We start from the raw sequence: 16455 nt of genomic DNA, 5'->3' as shown, positions 1-16455 counted from the left end.
GGGCCGTCGTTTGTCCAACGGGTTTCAACTGCATGCCAACGTTGGGCCAACGTCGAAATATTTACTGTGGTCTAAAATGTCACGAGACAATTCACCACTGATTACCCGTTGTGGCAAATATGTGGCAGTGTCCTCGATACACGCTTATATCCGCATCATGTTCTGTTCAAAGAAAGTTGATAGATATCGCCCTGTCGCTTTGACAAATTCACGTCGCCAAGGAAACCCGAAAACGTAGCGCGAGAACCTTGGGACAAAATTGGCTCATTTGGCAACGCTTGCGTGATCCGTAGCAACAGATGCCTCTGGCGTCAGTGGCCCGGAATAATTACAGATGCAGAACTCTGTGTGCTCCAAGTGCGAAAAAATGTGCACCTGTACATGTTAAACTGCACGTGTAATTGCTTCGTTAAAAAAACGAGGAACAACCCACGCTGTGCGGCCATCTCAACGTGTGTGTTTGAGAGTGCGTCCGTGTGTATGTTGATTATGCAAATTACCAAGAATACTATTGTACCGGTTAAAGTGCACTAGAATCAAAATGATAATTTTCCTTGCCAAGAGCAAATGTGTACGGCTGTGAATTCCAGTGCAATCAAGTGGAGGTGGAGGCTGTAATTTCCCTCTAAAGACGAGCGAGTGTGCGGACCGTGAAATAAATTGCGTTAAAAAACTAAGAAAAAAGAGCCTCAACTAAAATCTCCAATGGCATTGTTTGACTTTTAATTAAGTGTTAAAAATGCAGGCCAAGACCACTTATATTAACTGCCCCCACTCCACTCTACCCTCCCTCTCTCTCCCCTCCCTTACTCCACACCTCCAGACCGTCTTGCCAGAACACCTGTTCCCTGCAGGGCATGCTTGGCAGAATCGCACATTCATGCCCAGACACATACACACAAGGATCCCAGACGTCATCTTGAACAAACTGTTCGGAGCTAGGACAGTTGGCGAGAATCTATTTAGGAGACGGTGACGTGGCCAGCACCATGCCCCGGCCGCATTTTTCCCCAGTGCTCATTGTTTACATGTAACATCAGGTTAGTTCAATTGAAGGCTAATTCGACGTACGAGAGACCCAGGACCCGTTCTGGTATCATACACCACTGATGTTAGCTACGGTGGGTTCGTGGCACAGGGCACGAACCACAGCACGATGTTAAATTACAATTATTTAGATTTAATTTCTCTCAATTACAATGGGGAAAACATCCTCAGTAATTGTCCATTTTTGCTCAGCATTGCGTGGTCAATAGCTTGGCTTTCTGGGAAATAATTTCATGACAAAATTATTTAATAACAAATCACACGTAACAACAACAATATTAAACGCATTCTTTGTTTTTTTTCGGTAAAGTCACATAGAAATAATAAAGTAACATAATAGTGTACAACGTTTCGATTGCAACACAAGCAATCATCATCAGGTAGAGAAGAGCTAAATTTACGAGAGAGAGGAGACACATAACCGCAGATATAGATATATATACAGACACAGATACAACAGGGGATACAGGGAGAGAGAAACGTGGGAGCACACTAAATCAAACAGGTTTTAGCAAGATTTGGAAACCATATAACCCCCCGCCAAGCAACACCCACCTCCAGCGGGGGTGGGAGCCACACTTTGTGTGCGGTTATGTGTCTCCTCTCTCTCGTAAATTTAGCTCTTCTGTACCTGATGATGATTGCTTGTGTTGCAATCGAAACGTCGTACACTATTATGTTATTTTATTATTTCTACGTGACTTTACCAAAAAAAAACAAAGGATAATTCCTGCAGTCACGAAAGCTCCAAATTCAAGTTTCAATATTAAACGCATCCAGCTATGTTTTGCACGTCAGGACAGCTACAGTTTGAGCAAAGAAATGCACCAATTAACTCATAACAATTAAGGGTTCTTGGAATCTATCTTGGAATCAATTTTGGAAGACAAAGTAGTTTTTTTTTCAAGGCTAGAGGCAGAATATACAGTGGGGTTTTTTTGGGGTTCAGAGTCAAGCGCAAGAGAGAGAGAGAGAGTCAGTGGGGGTGGGAGCCACACTTTGTGTTTCCTGTTGGGGACTCTACAGGAGCAAGCTGCACCTCTGTGGCATTTGGAGAAAATGCCAGCGCGTGCCAGCGACCGATGCCAGCGTGCGGTGGTGACTGGCGTCGGCATCTGGCAGGGTGAGCGGCACCAGAACCCCGTCGTTCTCACCACGGTTGAACAAATAAAACTCGACCCGGTGGCAGCTCACGTTGCGAGCGTGTGGTGGTGTGCACGCGGCCAGCGGTGTGCCACGGTGTGCTGCAGTGTGCTGCCGGCACTCGGCTGTTTTCGGCTTTGGCAGGTGGGTGTTGCTTGGCGGGGACTGGTATTGGCGCACGGAAAGGCACCGGTTCGGCTACACGTGTGACGGTGAGTGGTGGTTCCCCTTGGGAGAAGTCTGGGGGCCGCGGTGCTGAAGAGTGCGAGTGGAATGAGAAAAACAAAGCAGCGTGGAGAGGTGCTTGCTCACAATCACACAGAGAGAGAGAGAGGGGGGACGTGGAGATTACCAAACACGCAGGTAAACGACACCATTCCCACTAATAGTGAGTGGGGATTGGGTGAGACAGTAGCCATCAATCAAAGACGGTGGTCACCACATTTCGCGCTTTCAGATGCGGTTCTGTGGCCGTCTGGAACACTCTTCCTTCTGACATTAGGAAGCCCCTGGAGCTATGCATTTTCAAATCATCATCTCGATTTAGAACTCATTCCTTTAGAACTGCTTTCTGTGTTTAGTTTCTTGTCCTTCACTTGCACCTGCAAGGAACACTGTTGGCTACGTACGGTGCGAAAGAAGTTCAACGTACGTACACAGGTGGCCAAAAAGGAAGATGGCCGACGGTCAAGAATAATGACGGGGTGGCGTTCAAGAGTACGTCCCGTGAAGGGAGATGGAGCACCTCGCGCGCGGGCGGGTAGGTGTTTGGCAGATTTTTGTGCCAGAGCAACCGTGAGAGATGGTGGAATCTTGCGGAGGCCTTCATCCAGCGGTTGATTCGACCAAGGCTCATGAGTAACCTCCTTCTGAACCTGGGTCGGGCCCGGAGAGAGCGGCTACGCCACGCAACAGCGCATGGCGTCGCCGCGTGGCAGCGTAGGCATGTCGTCAACGCGGCGGTCACCTGCATGTGTCTCAGCTGATTGACGTCCGTGCGGAGCTGTCCCACCGTCTCCTTGAGTCGCCACGCCACCGACCGCAAGGAATCCGGGTCCCGGTCACCCTCTGCAAAGGTGAGAGATGGAGAACTGAGTGGAAGAGATAGAGACAGAGTGATGCACGCCGATAGGAATTTACCAAAACCTCACGCATCCCAGCGATCTCAGCAGCCGTTTCGTCCATCTTATGGACAACATCTTTAAAGCTGAGATTTTACCCAAAACGTCTTTTCCATGTTTACGAGGTAAAGTATAAAATGTGGACGAATCTCTTTCAAGTCTGGGTTGCTTCAGTTTTATGGAATGCCAGTGTGTCTGTGCAATGACCTCTCACCTTGTAAAATCGAGGTCACTGAACGGCTGAATGGCTGGCAGGCTGACTGGCTTACAGATTGACTGATTTTCTAGCTAGCTGGTTGAATGATGTCAGACTGACTTAGCTCACTGACTGTCCGACTTCTGGCTGGCTGGTTGACAGGCTCACAGTTTCTATCCTGTTCTTGCACACGATGGCAATATCTTCAGGAGCTTGTGTAGTTCTGCAACATTTAGGTTGAGAGAATTTCAAAATGTAGTTTGTGCATTCACAGACCTCGTCTGATCAGTTCCTGGTGATTATTTGCAGCATTTAGCTCTCCCGATCATATCTGTATACAAATTAACAGCGTCCATGTCACCTTTATAGGATGGTATTAGTTGTGTTTAAGGTGACATAAAAGAACATGAAAAACGTAACAAGTGGGCCCGCAAGAAGGCTCACCACCTTGTGAGCCAGCGAGGGCAGGCCATGCCACCGCATTGAGGACACCTGCTCACAATAACAATGACGATAGAGAGACAGACGCCTGCGATCCTCTGTTGATAACCACCTACGCGAGAGGCGGAGGCTGGATAAGGCGAGTGGTGTAAAGTGAGATTAGAATGGCGGGGGGAGGCAAAAGCCTGAAGGGATCTGCCTTCCCCATCCCCTGTCCCAAGCTGCACCAGGAGCTCTCTGCCAGTGTAGAGCGATCGAACTCAGGGTGAGAGAGATTGTGAGATGGGCAGATTGGGAGATGGAGAGGCAGCTAAGATCAAAGGAGCAGAACAATGAATATTGCAGGGAAGAGAAATATTGTGGCAGATAAGGACAACGGGAAAGATTAAGAGCGGAGTTTCAAGATTCGTAGTGGGCGGCTGCCTTGGAGAGGGGGAGGGGGCCGCAGGGGAGGAGAAATAAATACAGAGAGAGGTAAGCAGGAGGAAGGAGGGAGATGGAAGGCAAGATGGCTGAGATGCAGGAAGAGAAAAGACAGAGGGAAGAATAGAGGTACAGAGGAGACATGGCCAGACACGGCTGATGGAGCGAGAAAGGATGACAGGAAATTACAGACATTAAAACGAGAGGGCAACGAATTACTTTAACGGGGAGATATGAGATCAAAAACGAGATAGCCAGAGAGATGAGGTCACAAACGGCGCCGGCGAGGGAAAGAGACTCGGAGCTGGGGAGGTCACCCCAGGTGCCCTCTGGTGACACACGGCGAGCGCCGCTTGGCGTCCCATCAAGCATATCCGGGGTAAAAAATAAAACCAAGTAATGAACCAAGTAAAGGAGCCGACGATGACGCCACGGTGCTCTCTCCTCACGGGCATCACGGTGGGCCACGGGGAGGCAGCGAAGGGAGACGGAGGGAGACGGAGGGAGACGCGAAGGCACCGGGGGCGGCATCATGTTGGGCACATCGCCTCCACCCAGTGGCCTGAGCGACCTCGTGTTCCAAGTGCGCGCATGTGTGTGTGTGTGCTCTGTAGGGGCAAGTGCTCGCTAACAGCACTTGCCCCTACAGTCTGTTAAGGCTATATGGGGGATCTTTGTCTTGTGACTAAGTGACCCAATCAGACATTTAGTCGCGTTTCATATAAACCCACCAACTCCATCCACCTTCTCACCTCCATCCACCCCCTCCCCTCCTCCTTTCTCCTCTTCCCCTCCATCCATCTCCTACCCTCCACCTCGCACCCTAGTCCCATTCCTCAGTAAGGAGTTTGGCGAATTAGGGGGGGGTCTATAAATGATTAAAGCCTTAAATTTCGATTTAAAGCTTTCGTGACTGCAGGGATTCATCTTCTGGGTTATTTCAGTAAAGTCACGTAGAATGGAGATAAAATATTTTTATTATTTCATCTGCATTCTACGTGACTTTACCGAAAGAACCCAGAAGATTTCAGCCTTGGCAATATTTTTTCTTGAATCATTGCGCATGGCAAAGAGCCAGGCTCTCCACCGCGGTGCCCGCATGTACGCCGCACCAGAGCTGCTGCCGTTAAGCCCCAATTCTGCTTGTTGATTAGCGCTAATTGATTTACGCATTTTAACAGAGTGCCATTTTCCCTGCCGTCGATTCAAATGCGACGGGGCACGCACACGAGCGCGCCCGCGCCCACAGCAGGCATCGACCGCGCATGTGGAATGGTATTTCATGGACTCTGTAAATTGAATGGTAATGACGATGCGATGGGGCGCGTTCCATCGCGACGCCGACGAATGTTTTGTTTATTGCAATCAAATCGACGAGCATATTACGAGAGTCTGAATCCGTTCGTAATCGACCGGCGAATCCGCCACGTCGTTACGCGGCGGAGGCACAGGTGCCGAAGGCGCAGCCGACCCGATCCGGCGCTCTGCGCGTACCCGAGGAGTCGGTCTGCGTGCACGCGTTGCTTGTCGGGCAGGCGGGCGCCGGCGTCGCGCTGGCGCCGCCGCCGGCACCGCCAATCCCCGCCGCCCGCAACCTCGCGTCCTCGGCGCCGCACCGGCTCAGCGCGTCCTCCAGCGCCTCCGGGCCCATGGTGCGCTGCAACAGCTCCATCAGCATCGTGACCTTGCGCTCCATACTCTCCATCTTCTCCCTGGGCAGGGTTTATTTAGGGGGCAGTGTCGGTAGTGGGGGAGGGAGAAAATAATCAAGTGTTGTGGTGGAGGCCCAGGGACGGAGCTGAAGATGCTGCGAGTGGCGGGCACCGTGGGAGTCGCCGCAATGTCGGCAGCGGGGGCGGTCGTCACTACCGACGGGCAACGTCCAGTTTGGGCTTCGAGCTGGCGACAGTCTTACGCCGTTACTCTCGCTCGCACTCAAACCGGGGAGGTAACCAAGCTGACGGCCGTGGCGAGGGACGGAGCCGCGCTCGCCCTGCCGGGGGCAGGATGACGTACAGAGCTGGCGCGGCACGCCACCACAACCCAGACAGTCGGGCGATACATTCCTCCCGCGGCCGTTGCGGGTGTGTCTTCACTGCCGCCACGTGTTCGACGTTACGGCTACGTGACCTCCGGCGCTAGAGGCCGACCCGTGCCCGAGTGTGCATATCTGGCTCGTCGAAGCGCGCGTTCAGCTGGAGCCGCCTGACCAAACGACGGACGAGCCGAAAGCCGGCGGGGGCTTCCGGGCCGGCCGACTCGCGTAGCAGCAACCGACCGATTGACCGGCTGATGCGGCGGCCAATCCATTTAACTGCGTTAACGCTCTCCGGAGGAGTCGCCGAGTGACCGAGCGGACACGCATAGCGAGCGTAATTTTCCGCGGCGTGCACCGACACGCGTCCAACCCATCTGCTGCCGAGGGGGCCGGTGCTCAAGCCCCAAATCTCCCCCCCCCCCCACGCATCATCCATAATGATCCTCGCAGCACCGTCCCGTGGGCACGGCCAGATGCCCTCGCCCCCGCTGCGTGGATTTACTCAGAGTTCACACGCGCCGTGGGGTCGCGACCTCGCAGATTTGAAAACCGATTCGCCGTAGGCTGGTGATTCGATGACATTTAGCAAATTTAGGACCGCGATTCTGTTCAAGGTTGGATTCGATTATGTTCCGTTTTAACCGTCGTGTTTGCGCTTTTGTGTTTTTGAATGAAGAGCGCTATTTGCTAAGTCCAATGCCACCATAGTATTTTGCATGCGATTTGCATTGATTGCATGTAATCAATTCTCACACACTCGATCCGATGCACGTATAAAGACGGTCAGAATCGATGCATTATTGCACGCCTAGTGAATAGAAATTTGCAAATTAAATCTAATTCTGTCTGACCTCTGTACGTTCAGAAGACAAAACAAAGTCAAGTCAATCTGTTTCCACGCTCAAATACTTTGGGAGTCGTGCCCATCTCCTTTTGCAACCCAAAGCGTGGTCAGTACGTGCATAGGGAACACTGCCTGAGAAGTCCAGGTGTTGTAGGCTTGGGGCTGCGAGGTAGTCAGGAGATGACAGCACAGCAAATCATATTATTGTTCAGCATCAACCCTCCGTATGCATGTTAGGTTTTCTCCGAGCTCTCTTGTATCCTCGCACGTGAAGCCAAATAATCAAAATAGAGTTGGCCAAACATCCCAATGCAGGACCCAACTGCAAAAAAATTTTTGGGCAATGAGGTTTTCCAGCTTAGCACAAAGGGCATTTCTCTAAACCGGGAGGAATCGCGAGCCTAGTCAATGGCGACATCCACATTTAACCTCACGACCTTCCAATTAAGTCTGCACCTGTCGAACCACGGTGCCACCCTGGCCGGGCGCGGTGCTCTCACCGACTTTCGCGGTCGCTGGCGAGCGTCGACGTGCTGTTCCCTGAGGGCGACCGTTCCCAGCGGCCATACCCCCACGAGTCGCCGCTGGGCGGCGTGGTCGCGGTCGAGCTGGGCGTGGGCGTCCCGCGTTGCAGGGACGCCGACGCCGCCGCCGCCGCCGCCGGACCTCGCCCCCCATCCACCGTCGACCCCCGTCCACCGCCGTCCAACTCGATGGGCACCACCGTGTAGCCATGCAGCGAGTGCAGCGACGCCGGCGGGGTGCGCGACCTCGCGGGGCCTGGTGACGCGTACGCCAGCACGCCACCTCCTCCTCCGTCTCGCGCCGAGTCGGAGCGGCGCATGCTGCCGGTGCCGCGCGCGTAGCCCTGCTCGTAGTACCCGCCCGTCGCCACCGCCCGTGCCGCCGCCGCCTGGTACTGCTGCTCGCTGGTGTAACTGGCGTTGGAGGCGAGGCTCTGCCGCGCGCTGCTGCCGACGCTGCCGCCGGCGTCCGCGTAGTAGCCGAGCAGCACGGGGTCGGAGCGCAGGCCCTCGTTGCGCACCAGCACCACGTTGCGGTTGCGCAGATCCTCGTCCGGGCGCACGTCTCGCCGCTCAAGGATAGCGCCGGGCGACACGGGGGAGGCGGGCGGCGGCGGCTGCTGAAGGTGGTGGCGAGGGGCCGGCGACGGGCTCCCCCTGCCCCCGGGGCCCACGCCGGACGGGCCCGCGTTCCCCCATTCCCAGGTGCCGCCGGGAGGCCCCGGGCTCGGCCCGTAGCCCGAATGGCGCTTGGACGGAGAGGGCAACGCCGGCGAGGCATAGCCGGGATTGGCGGCGGCGGGGGTGACGCGCCACAGCGTCTCGTCCTGGAAATCCACGGCGCAGGGTGGTCGGAGGAAAGAACAAGATGGAGAAATGCACAGAGGTGAGTGGGGTGGGGGGGATGGTGGGAGCGCGATCGCGACTCAGCGCTTCGGAGGATATGTAGAGTTGTGAAACGTTTCAATGAGACGGGCTGCTAGGTAGTTGTGGAATGGCAGTACAGCAAGCGGGATAGTGAAGCCGTACACGTTAATCTCTGTGCATTATCCCCCCGTACGCATCGTGGGGGGTTTCTTTTCCCGAGGCAAACAAATACTTTAAAAATAACGAATCAAACATCCACTCTGCACGATCTCTCCGAAAAATTATCTAAGATAAGTAAGCAAGTATTTATTTTCTTAAAGTGGACAGGTGTGCTCCCGATCGTGACTACAGCTTACATGTTCTTCTGTTCTTTTGGTAAAGTCACGTAGAAGGGAAACATTTAGAACTGGCGATTTGAAGTGCAAAACATTGCGACGCGAACCTTTTCGTCGCAAGAGCTACCATTTAAGGTTTGTATGTTATTTTATATACGCAATATTATTTATATATTATTTATATATTACACTATTTTAAGGCCACGGTGTTATTGATTAACATATCAAGTTATTTTGTTGGCGTGAAGACAAGTCAGGTGTTTGTGGGGAATGTCATGCAAAATGTGTCAACTGCTCTTCTATCGTGCAACGGTTAAGAGTCCGAAATAAATTAAGTGGACTCACGTTCACAATATTCCCCAAACGACGTTACATTATCCCCCTCCCCTTCCTCTCTTCCCTTCCCCTCCCCATGCTTCTCCCGATCATCATCCCTACGGTGCTAAGGCTGTGAGGAGCCCAAGTGTGCTTCCAGCGGGTCCCCCCTTGACGCGCTGATGAACTGTGTTTCCCCCGGATGTTTGTTTGTCTGTTGGGTTCTTTAACAATAAAAAACACGACAAGTACAGTGAGGGAAAAAAAGTATTTGATCCCCTGCTGATTTTGTACGTTTGCCCACTGACAAAGAAATGATCAGTCTATAATTTTAATGGTAGGTTTATTTGAACAGTGAGAGATAGAATATCAAGAAAAAAATCCAGAAAAACGCAAGTCAAAAATGTTATAAATTTATTTTAATGAGGGAAATATGTATTTGACCCCTCTACAAAACATGACTTAGTACTTGGTGGCAAAACCCTTGTTGGCAATCACAGAGGTCAAACGTTTCTTGTAGTTGGCCACCAGGTTTGCACACATCTCAGGAGGGATTTTGTCCCACTCCTCTTTGCAGATCTTCTCCAAGTCATTAAGGTTTCGAGGCTGACGCTTGGCAACTCGATCCTTCAGCTCCCTCCACAGATTTTCTATGGGATTAAGGTCTGGAGACTAGCTAGGCCACTCCAGGACCTTAATGTGCTTCTTCTTGAGCCACTCCTTTGTTGCCTTGGCCGTGTGTTTTGGGTCATTGTAACGCTGGAATACCCATCCACGACCCATTTTCAATGCCCTGGCTGAGGGAAGGAGGCTCTCACCCAAGATTTGACGGTACATGGCCCCGTCCATCATCCATTTGATGCGGTGAAGTTGTCCTGTCCCCTTAGCAGAAAAACACCCCCAAAGCATAATGTTTCCACCTCCATGTTTGACGGTGGGGATGGTGTTCTTGGGGTCATAGGCAGCATTCCTCCTCCTCCAAACACGGCGAGTTGAGTTGATGCCAAAGAGCTCCATTTTGGACTAATCTGACCACAACACTTTCACCCAGTTGTCCTCTGAAGCATTCAGATGTTAATTGGCAAACTTCAGACGGGCATGTATTTGTGCTTTCTTGAGCAGGGGGACCTTGCGGGCACTGCAGGATTTCAGTCCTTCACGGCGTAGTGTGTTTCCAATTGTTTTCTTGGTGACTATGGTCCCAGCTGCCTTGAGATCATTGACAAGATCTTCCCGTGTAGTTCTGGGCTGATTCCTCACCGTTCTCATGATCATTGCAACTCCACGAGGTGAGATCTTGCATGGAGCCCCAGGCCGAGGGAGATTGACAGTTATTTTGTGTTTCTTCCATTTGCGAACAATCGCATCAACTGTTGTCACCTTATCACCAAGCTGCTTGGCAATGGTCTTGTAGCCCATTCCAGCCTTGTGTAGGTCTACAATCTTGTCCCTGACATCCTTGGAGAGCTCTTTGGTCATGGCCATGGTGGAGAGTTTGGAATCTGATTGATTGATTGCTTCTGTGGACAGGTGTCTTTTATACAGGTAACAAGCTGAGATTAGGAGCACTCCCTTTAAGAGTGTGCCAGAAATCTTTCTGATTGAGAGGGGGTCAAAAAATTATTTCCCTCATTAAAATGCAAATCAATTTATAACATTTTTGACATGCGTTTTTCTGGATTTTGTTGTTGTTATTCTGTCTCTCACTGTTCAAATAAACCTACCATTAAAATTATAGACTGATCATTTATTTGTCAGTGGGCAAACGAACAAAATCAGCAGGGGATCAAATACGTTTTTCCCTCACTATACATTACCAAAACGAGGCGTGAGAACACGCATGGCCCAGGCGGTGCCCTCGTGTTCCAAATCGATGCGGCATCACGCTTCAATTGCGATCCGCAGATTCACGTCCCCACGTACGGAATGCTGTTTTTTTTTTAGATTCTCTAAGCTGCCGCCCGCTGTTATGCAAAATAGATTTTTATTCTATTGAATGCGTTTGAAAAAAAGCAGAACCCGGCGGATTCATTTGTATAACTTTTCTTTGTTGTGTTATTTTTTTTTATTTCCACGAAGCTGCGCGCGTGGCAATTCAAAACATTGAACGCATAATGGGATGATGATGTTCGGTTGGTCAGAGTTTTTTTAAATTTTCATATTTCAGGAGAGACGGGGGTAAGAGACAGCTGATGAATTGAGACAAAAGCGAGAGGATGAAGTGAGAGCGGGCCGACTGGAGCCGAGGTTTTGTGTACACGTGCTCTAATTGCACACGTCTTTCACACCTGTTTACTCATATCCTCCATTCACGTTTAGATTTGGTAATGGCAAATCCACGTGGTTCTCGGAAATACAAATGTATTCCGAGCACGGGGAGAAATACAGGCGGAGACGAAGCAGCTGTCATCATCATCACGACTACAAGAAATGAACATTTGATGTGCCCCAAGCTAAAAAGAAATGTAATGGATTTCCATTATTTGGAATTGTGATTCATATCCGAAATGTATTGAGATTGTTGTCTCCTCTTCATCAATTTGCTCCGTTTCTCATTTCTCATCTCATTCCTCCAGTGCGTTCACTCCGTTAGCCTAAATGTAACGTTAGAAAATCACGTGCATCACATTTGCAGACAATAATATTGATGATTTAGTACATGTCTTACAAGCGCAAGGCTATCATGAAGATGCTCTGTTTCACAGACATAGCCTGGAGGAGTGTGTCAGCAGCAACGCCCCAACTACAGACCGCCACGTCTCAGAGCGCTTTGCACCTCACATCCTCTCCTCAACACATTTCCAAGGGCGCCCCCCTGCGGTGGCAGCTGTCCCCGTGTAGTACAAGGTGCCTCGGCACCCGGCCTGCAAACGGGCATGAGCCTGCCGGTCGATGGTGAAGTCACGAAGAGAAAATCTAAACAGAGTAATTTTGCGGTGAAATGTTTTCAAATTCGAACCATGATGCAGACACACAACGACCTGCTCGTTTGGAAAGATGTCACGGGATTTTTTACGTCCACTACGAAGCAGATGGCACGTATTTTACGGTCAAAACACGACCACAGTATTAGCCAGGGCGGTCTTCCAGATTCGAACCACGAACCTCCGCGACAATCGGCAAACGCGATACCACGGGGCCCGTTTCATCACCCCAAGTTACCGGTAAATATAATCAATTCTCACACGTGCAACTCGATGCGTGTATCATGAGCCTGGGGAATTGGAGTTGATTGACGAACCGATGAATCGTTACACGCCTGGTGTAGAACATCGGTGATTCGTCGCGTTATATGCAAAATGCAAATACAAAACATTGTGTCTGCGCAGCGCCAGGTGCAAGATTGAAACACAATACCAGCAGCTGGTCACACGAAACATCGTGTCCTCTAGTTGGTAATTTACATCCGTGTGAAGTTCAGTCGAATTTCATGGAGTATGTTTGTTCTAGGCAACCAACCGCAGGTAACGAGAGTTAGAAAAAAAATACTCTGCTTAAAATCCACCAGATAGCCACCAATACAAGGTGGCCGGGTAGAAGACAGCACAGCAAGTAGGTCGCTGGCCTATCACAAGGTTTGTGTTGAGTGTTATCCCCTGGAATGCACAGACGTATTGGGAGCACTCCAATGTCCTCAAACAATGCTCAAACACTCGATAAGGCTTTGGGGGCCAGACATCGCGAGTGGGGAATATTCCTACTCAGGGAGACTTCCTGGGCAATGAATGCACCTCCGATTAGCACGGTTGGGCTACGGACGGTGCGAAAGAAGTTCAACGTACAATGTAGGACATTAGAATCTGTATTAGTATTGTTATTGCCGTTAAACGATCCTGTGAGGTGCAAGCATCTCACCCGCATGTCCCCGTTGGAGGGGCGAGGGGCCCCGTAGACAGCCTGCGCTGGCTCCATGAAGACCAGCTTGAGCACCGCCTGATCCCTCACCTCCCTGCGTGGGAGAGGCGGGGGGATGGGGGGTGCAGACGAGAATGAACGACCACACCTCATGGATTACGACGACTGGCAGATAAACAGAAGAAGAGACGGACGGACGGACAATCGCACCGATGAGCAGACAAATAGGATGGGGCGAGGGAGAGTAGATGGGAGGACACAACTGTGAGTAAGAGCAGAGCGGACGCATCCGGGATGAGTCAAGGCAGACCGGCCGACAGTTGGGACCAAGGTGGCAACTCGGCGCACACTGTTGCAGTGGTGCAGGGTGGAGACCGCGACGCGATGAATGAAGCAGATTTAAGAATCCAAGAGTGAATGCAATCTGAATAGATGATCGGAAACACGTGGCTTGAGCAGTTTGAAGGCAGTAGCGGATTTATATTAAGGGATAAATGAACTGTGGTACAGAACACAGCACTAGTGGCTGAGTGTGAACTCAGCCCTAGGCCTTCGGTTGAATGGCTCCTAAGCGAAGCATCATCTGCAGCTGACCGAGTCGAAATACAACCCTCATGAATTAATCCCAAATCAGGAGTCATTAATGGTTTTCCGACTCCCAACCTGAACCTCATCAGCGGCTTTGTGAACCCTGCGCCATCTCCCTCGCGAGAGGACGCCAGGCCGCGGGTGGTTCCAGCTTCGTCTCCGCGGCGACAGCGGCACGGTCTCCGTGGCGACAGCGCCTCACCCGACGATGTCATTGAGCTGGTTGAAGGAGCTTTGCTTGTGGTCGCCCACGAACACGATGGCGTCGGGCGAGGTGAGCAGTGCCATGGTGAGCGCCGTGGGGAAGGCCTTGACGAACAGTGCCCGCACCGTGTCCATCGTCGTCACCGAGTTGGGCATCACCGTCTGCCGCATTTCGCCACCGTACTGCAGGTACAGCATACCTGGCGGCAGTGGTGGGCGGGAGGGGGGCGGAAGGGGGGGGGGAAGCGTGCAGAGGTAAGGGGAAAATGTCGCACTCGTTAGCCAGGCCTCGCCGCCAAATCGACTGCATTTTTGTCATCGATTGTTCGGGCCGAGTGAAGAATCTTTTCCTTTCCCAAAAGTAGGAAGCCTCCTAAAAGTCAGGCTCAGTGCAATGTGGCTGATGATGTCATTGACGTCACCAAGCCCCGCCCATAAGCTCCTGTCCAGTGGCACACGTGGGGACAGAGGTGACGCTTTTATTACAACCTTTTTTTTTACATTATCCGGTTGGTGGAGCAATATGAAATTATAATCGGCGGGGGAGTAACCAGCCGAGCTTTGGCTGAATCTGATGGTCACACACTCACCGAGCGGCTTGTCCTTGCTCTGATTGGTGGAGCGGATGACAGGGAGTGAGGCACGCTGCTTAGAGCCGCGTGTGAAGCCGCGTGGGCCGTCTGCCTCCGATGTCACTTCCTGGCTGTGCGCCGACGGGTAGGCCCCGTAGTCGGCCATGTCGGGCGAGGCCGGGTACATTACGCCCTAGCACAGCGACGACGACAAAACAAAAACCACGCAGAATATCAGATAGGCAAACCTAAACAAACAAAACAAGAGCATATCACACGCGGAGAAATAAAAACACACGGGAGCATATTACTGCACAAGACTAAAAACAAATCAAACAAATTAAACAAACAGCATTGTATTTCAAAGCATGCCGCTGACGGTAAACTTGTAGTTCAGAGGAATGTCGGCGCCCCTGTAAACATTCAACATTTGGTCAACGCAGGCATGTGGTTGGAACCATTGGACCAGACATTCAACGTTTACTGGGTCACTCCTTCCAACAAAAAACGAACGAACCCAGCCCTCCTTCAGTGGCGCTTATTGTGGCCGTGTATAAAAGAATGCCACCCACCACCACCTCCTCTGTGATGTCATCCACAATTGTGCGGCAATTGCTGCTGCTGCTACCAGTGTCACTTACAAAGCTAAAACTCGATTCCTCCGTGGGACCCCAGCCCCCTCCATCACAGTTATCGCCAAGAGGCAAAGCCCTGCAGGAGCCGGCGCTGAAATGAGATACTGCAAGACCCCTTGCCGAGTACCGGCCAAGGGACGTCTCTTACCTGCTGCGGACAGAGTCATTTCTTTTTCCCTCTTCGCTTGCCTTTCGCCTGGGGATGAAAGTGTCTACCCAGTCCCTGCAATTGCGGTCTTAAATACCGGATCGCGTTCATACATTGTATGACTTGTTTTGTTTTGGTAAAGTATCGCCGTACGGATACTTTCCCGGTACGTTGCCTCTATGCAGAGACCGTTTCCTTCATCTCTGCCGAATTTGTGCAAATGCATTGCCTGGGATTTCACGTGCTGTCTGGCTCTCTCCCAAGGTGTTTTTGGGTCGCACCGTGTGATTTTCTGGCGCGGTGTTCGACGTTTCGCTCCACGTGCCAGGAACTTCTGCAGGAACTGAATACCCTAACAGCATCCGGCGCAACCTGACAGCCCATCAGAGAGCTCCGTACAAATGCATCTCTAAATTCGAGATTAATTTTCGAGAATGGATTGCATTGACCAAATCTTCTCCATTTGTCACTGGTGACCAAGCAAGGCTGAGGTAATCAACCCGCTCACTCTGTAGGAGGTGATTCTATCTCACTCTGGAGGTGATTGTATCTCACTCTGTAGGAGGTGATTCTATCTCACTCTGTAGGAGGTGATTCTATCTTACTCTGTAGGAGGTGATTTTCTCTCACACTGTAGGAGGTGATTCTATCTCACTCTGTAGGAGGTGATTCTCACTCTGTAGGAGGTGATTCCATCTCACACTGTAGGAGGTGATTCTCTCTCACACTCTGTAGGAGGTGATTCTATCTCACACTGTAGGAGGTGATTCTATCTCACTCTGTAGGAGGTGATTCTATCTCACTCTGGAGGTGATTTTATCTCACTCTGTAGGAGGTGATTCTATCTCACTCTGTAGGAGGTGATTCTATCTCACTCTGTAGGAGGTGATTCTCTCTCACACTGTAGGAGGTGATTCTATCTCACTCTGTAGGAGGTGATTCTCACTCTGTAGGAGGTGATTCCATCTCACACTGTAGGAGGTGATTCTCTCTCACACTCTGTAGGAGGTGATTCTATCTCACACTGTAGGAGGTGATTCTATCTCACTCTGTAGGAGGTGATTCTATCTCACTCTGTAGGAGGTGATTCTCACTCTGTAGGAGGTGATTCTCACACTGTAGGAGGTGATTCTATCTCACTCTGTAGGAGGTGATTCTA

General features: G+C 51.2%; 1 protein-coding gene across 5 annotated transcripts in view; it reads right to left on the bottom strand.

The window, feature by feature from the left end:
• SRCIN1 (SRC kinase signaling inhibitor 1) overlaps positions 1–16455 on the bottom strand; it is a 225376-nt gene that overhangs the window by 40342 nt on the left and 168579 nt on the right. For all 5 annotated transcript variants that reach the window (XM_032946607.2, XM_076060327.1, XM_076060330.1 and 2 more), the window contains exons 3-8: positions 14532–14706; positions 13940–14141; positions 13150–13243; positions 7754–8604; positions 5866–6083; positions 3158–3258 (exon numbers count right to left, since the gene is read on the bottom strand). In XM_032946607.2, the coding sequence (XP_032802498.2) occupies positions 3158–3258; positions 5866–6083; positions 7754–8604; positions 13150–13243; positions 13940–14141; positions 14532–14706 (1641 nt within the window). The remainder of the gene's footprint in view (positions 1–3157; positions 3259–5865; positions 6084–7753; positions 8605–13149; positions 13244–13939; positions 14142–14531; positions 14707–16455) is intronic.

This window comes from Petromyzon marinus, chromosome 4 (assembly GCF_048934315.1).
Source record: "Petromyzon marinus isolate PM22_M1 ecotype Great Lakes invasive population chromosome 4, UKy_Petmar_22M1.pri1.0, whole genome shotgun sequence".
NCBI classification, from domain to species: domain Eukaryota; kingdom Metazoa; phylum Chordata; class Hyperoartia; order Petromyzontiformes; family Petromyzontidae; genus Petromyzon; species Petromyzon marinus.
This window is presented reverse-complemented; position numbering and strand designations above follow the sequence as displayed.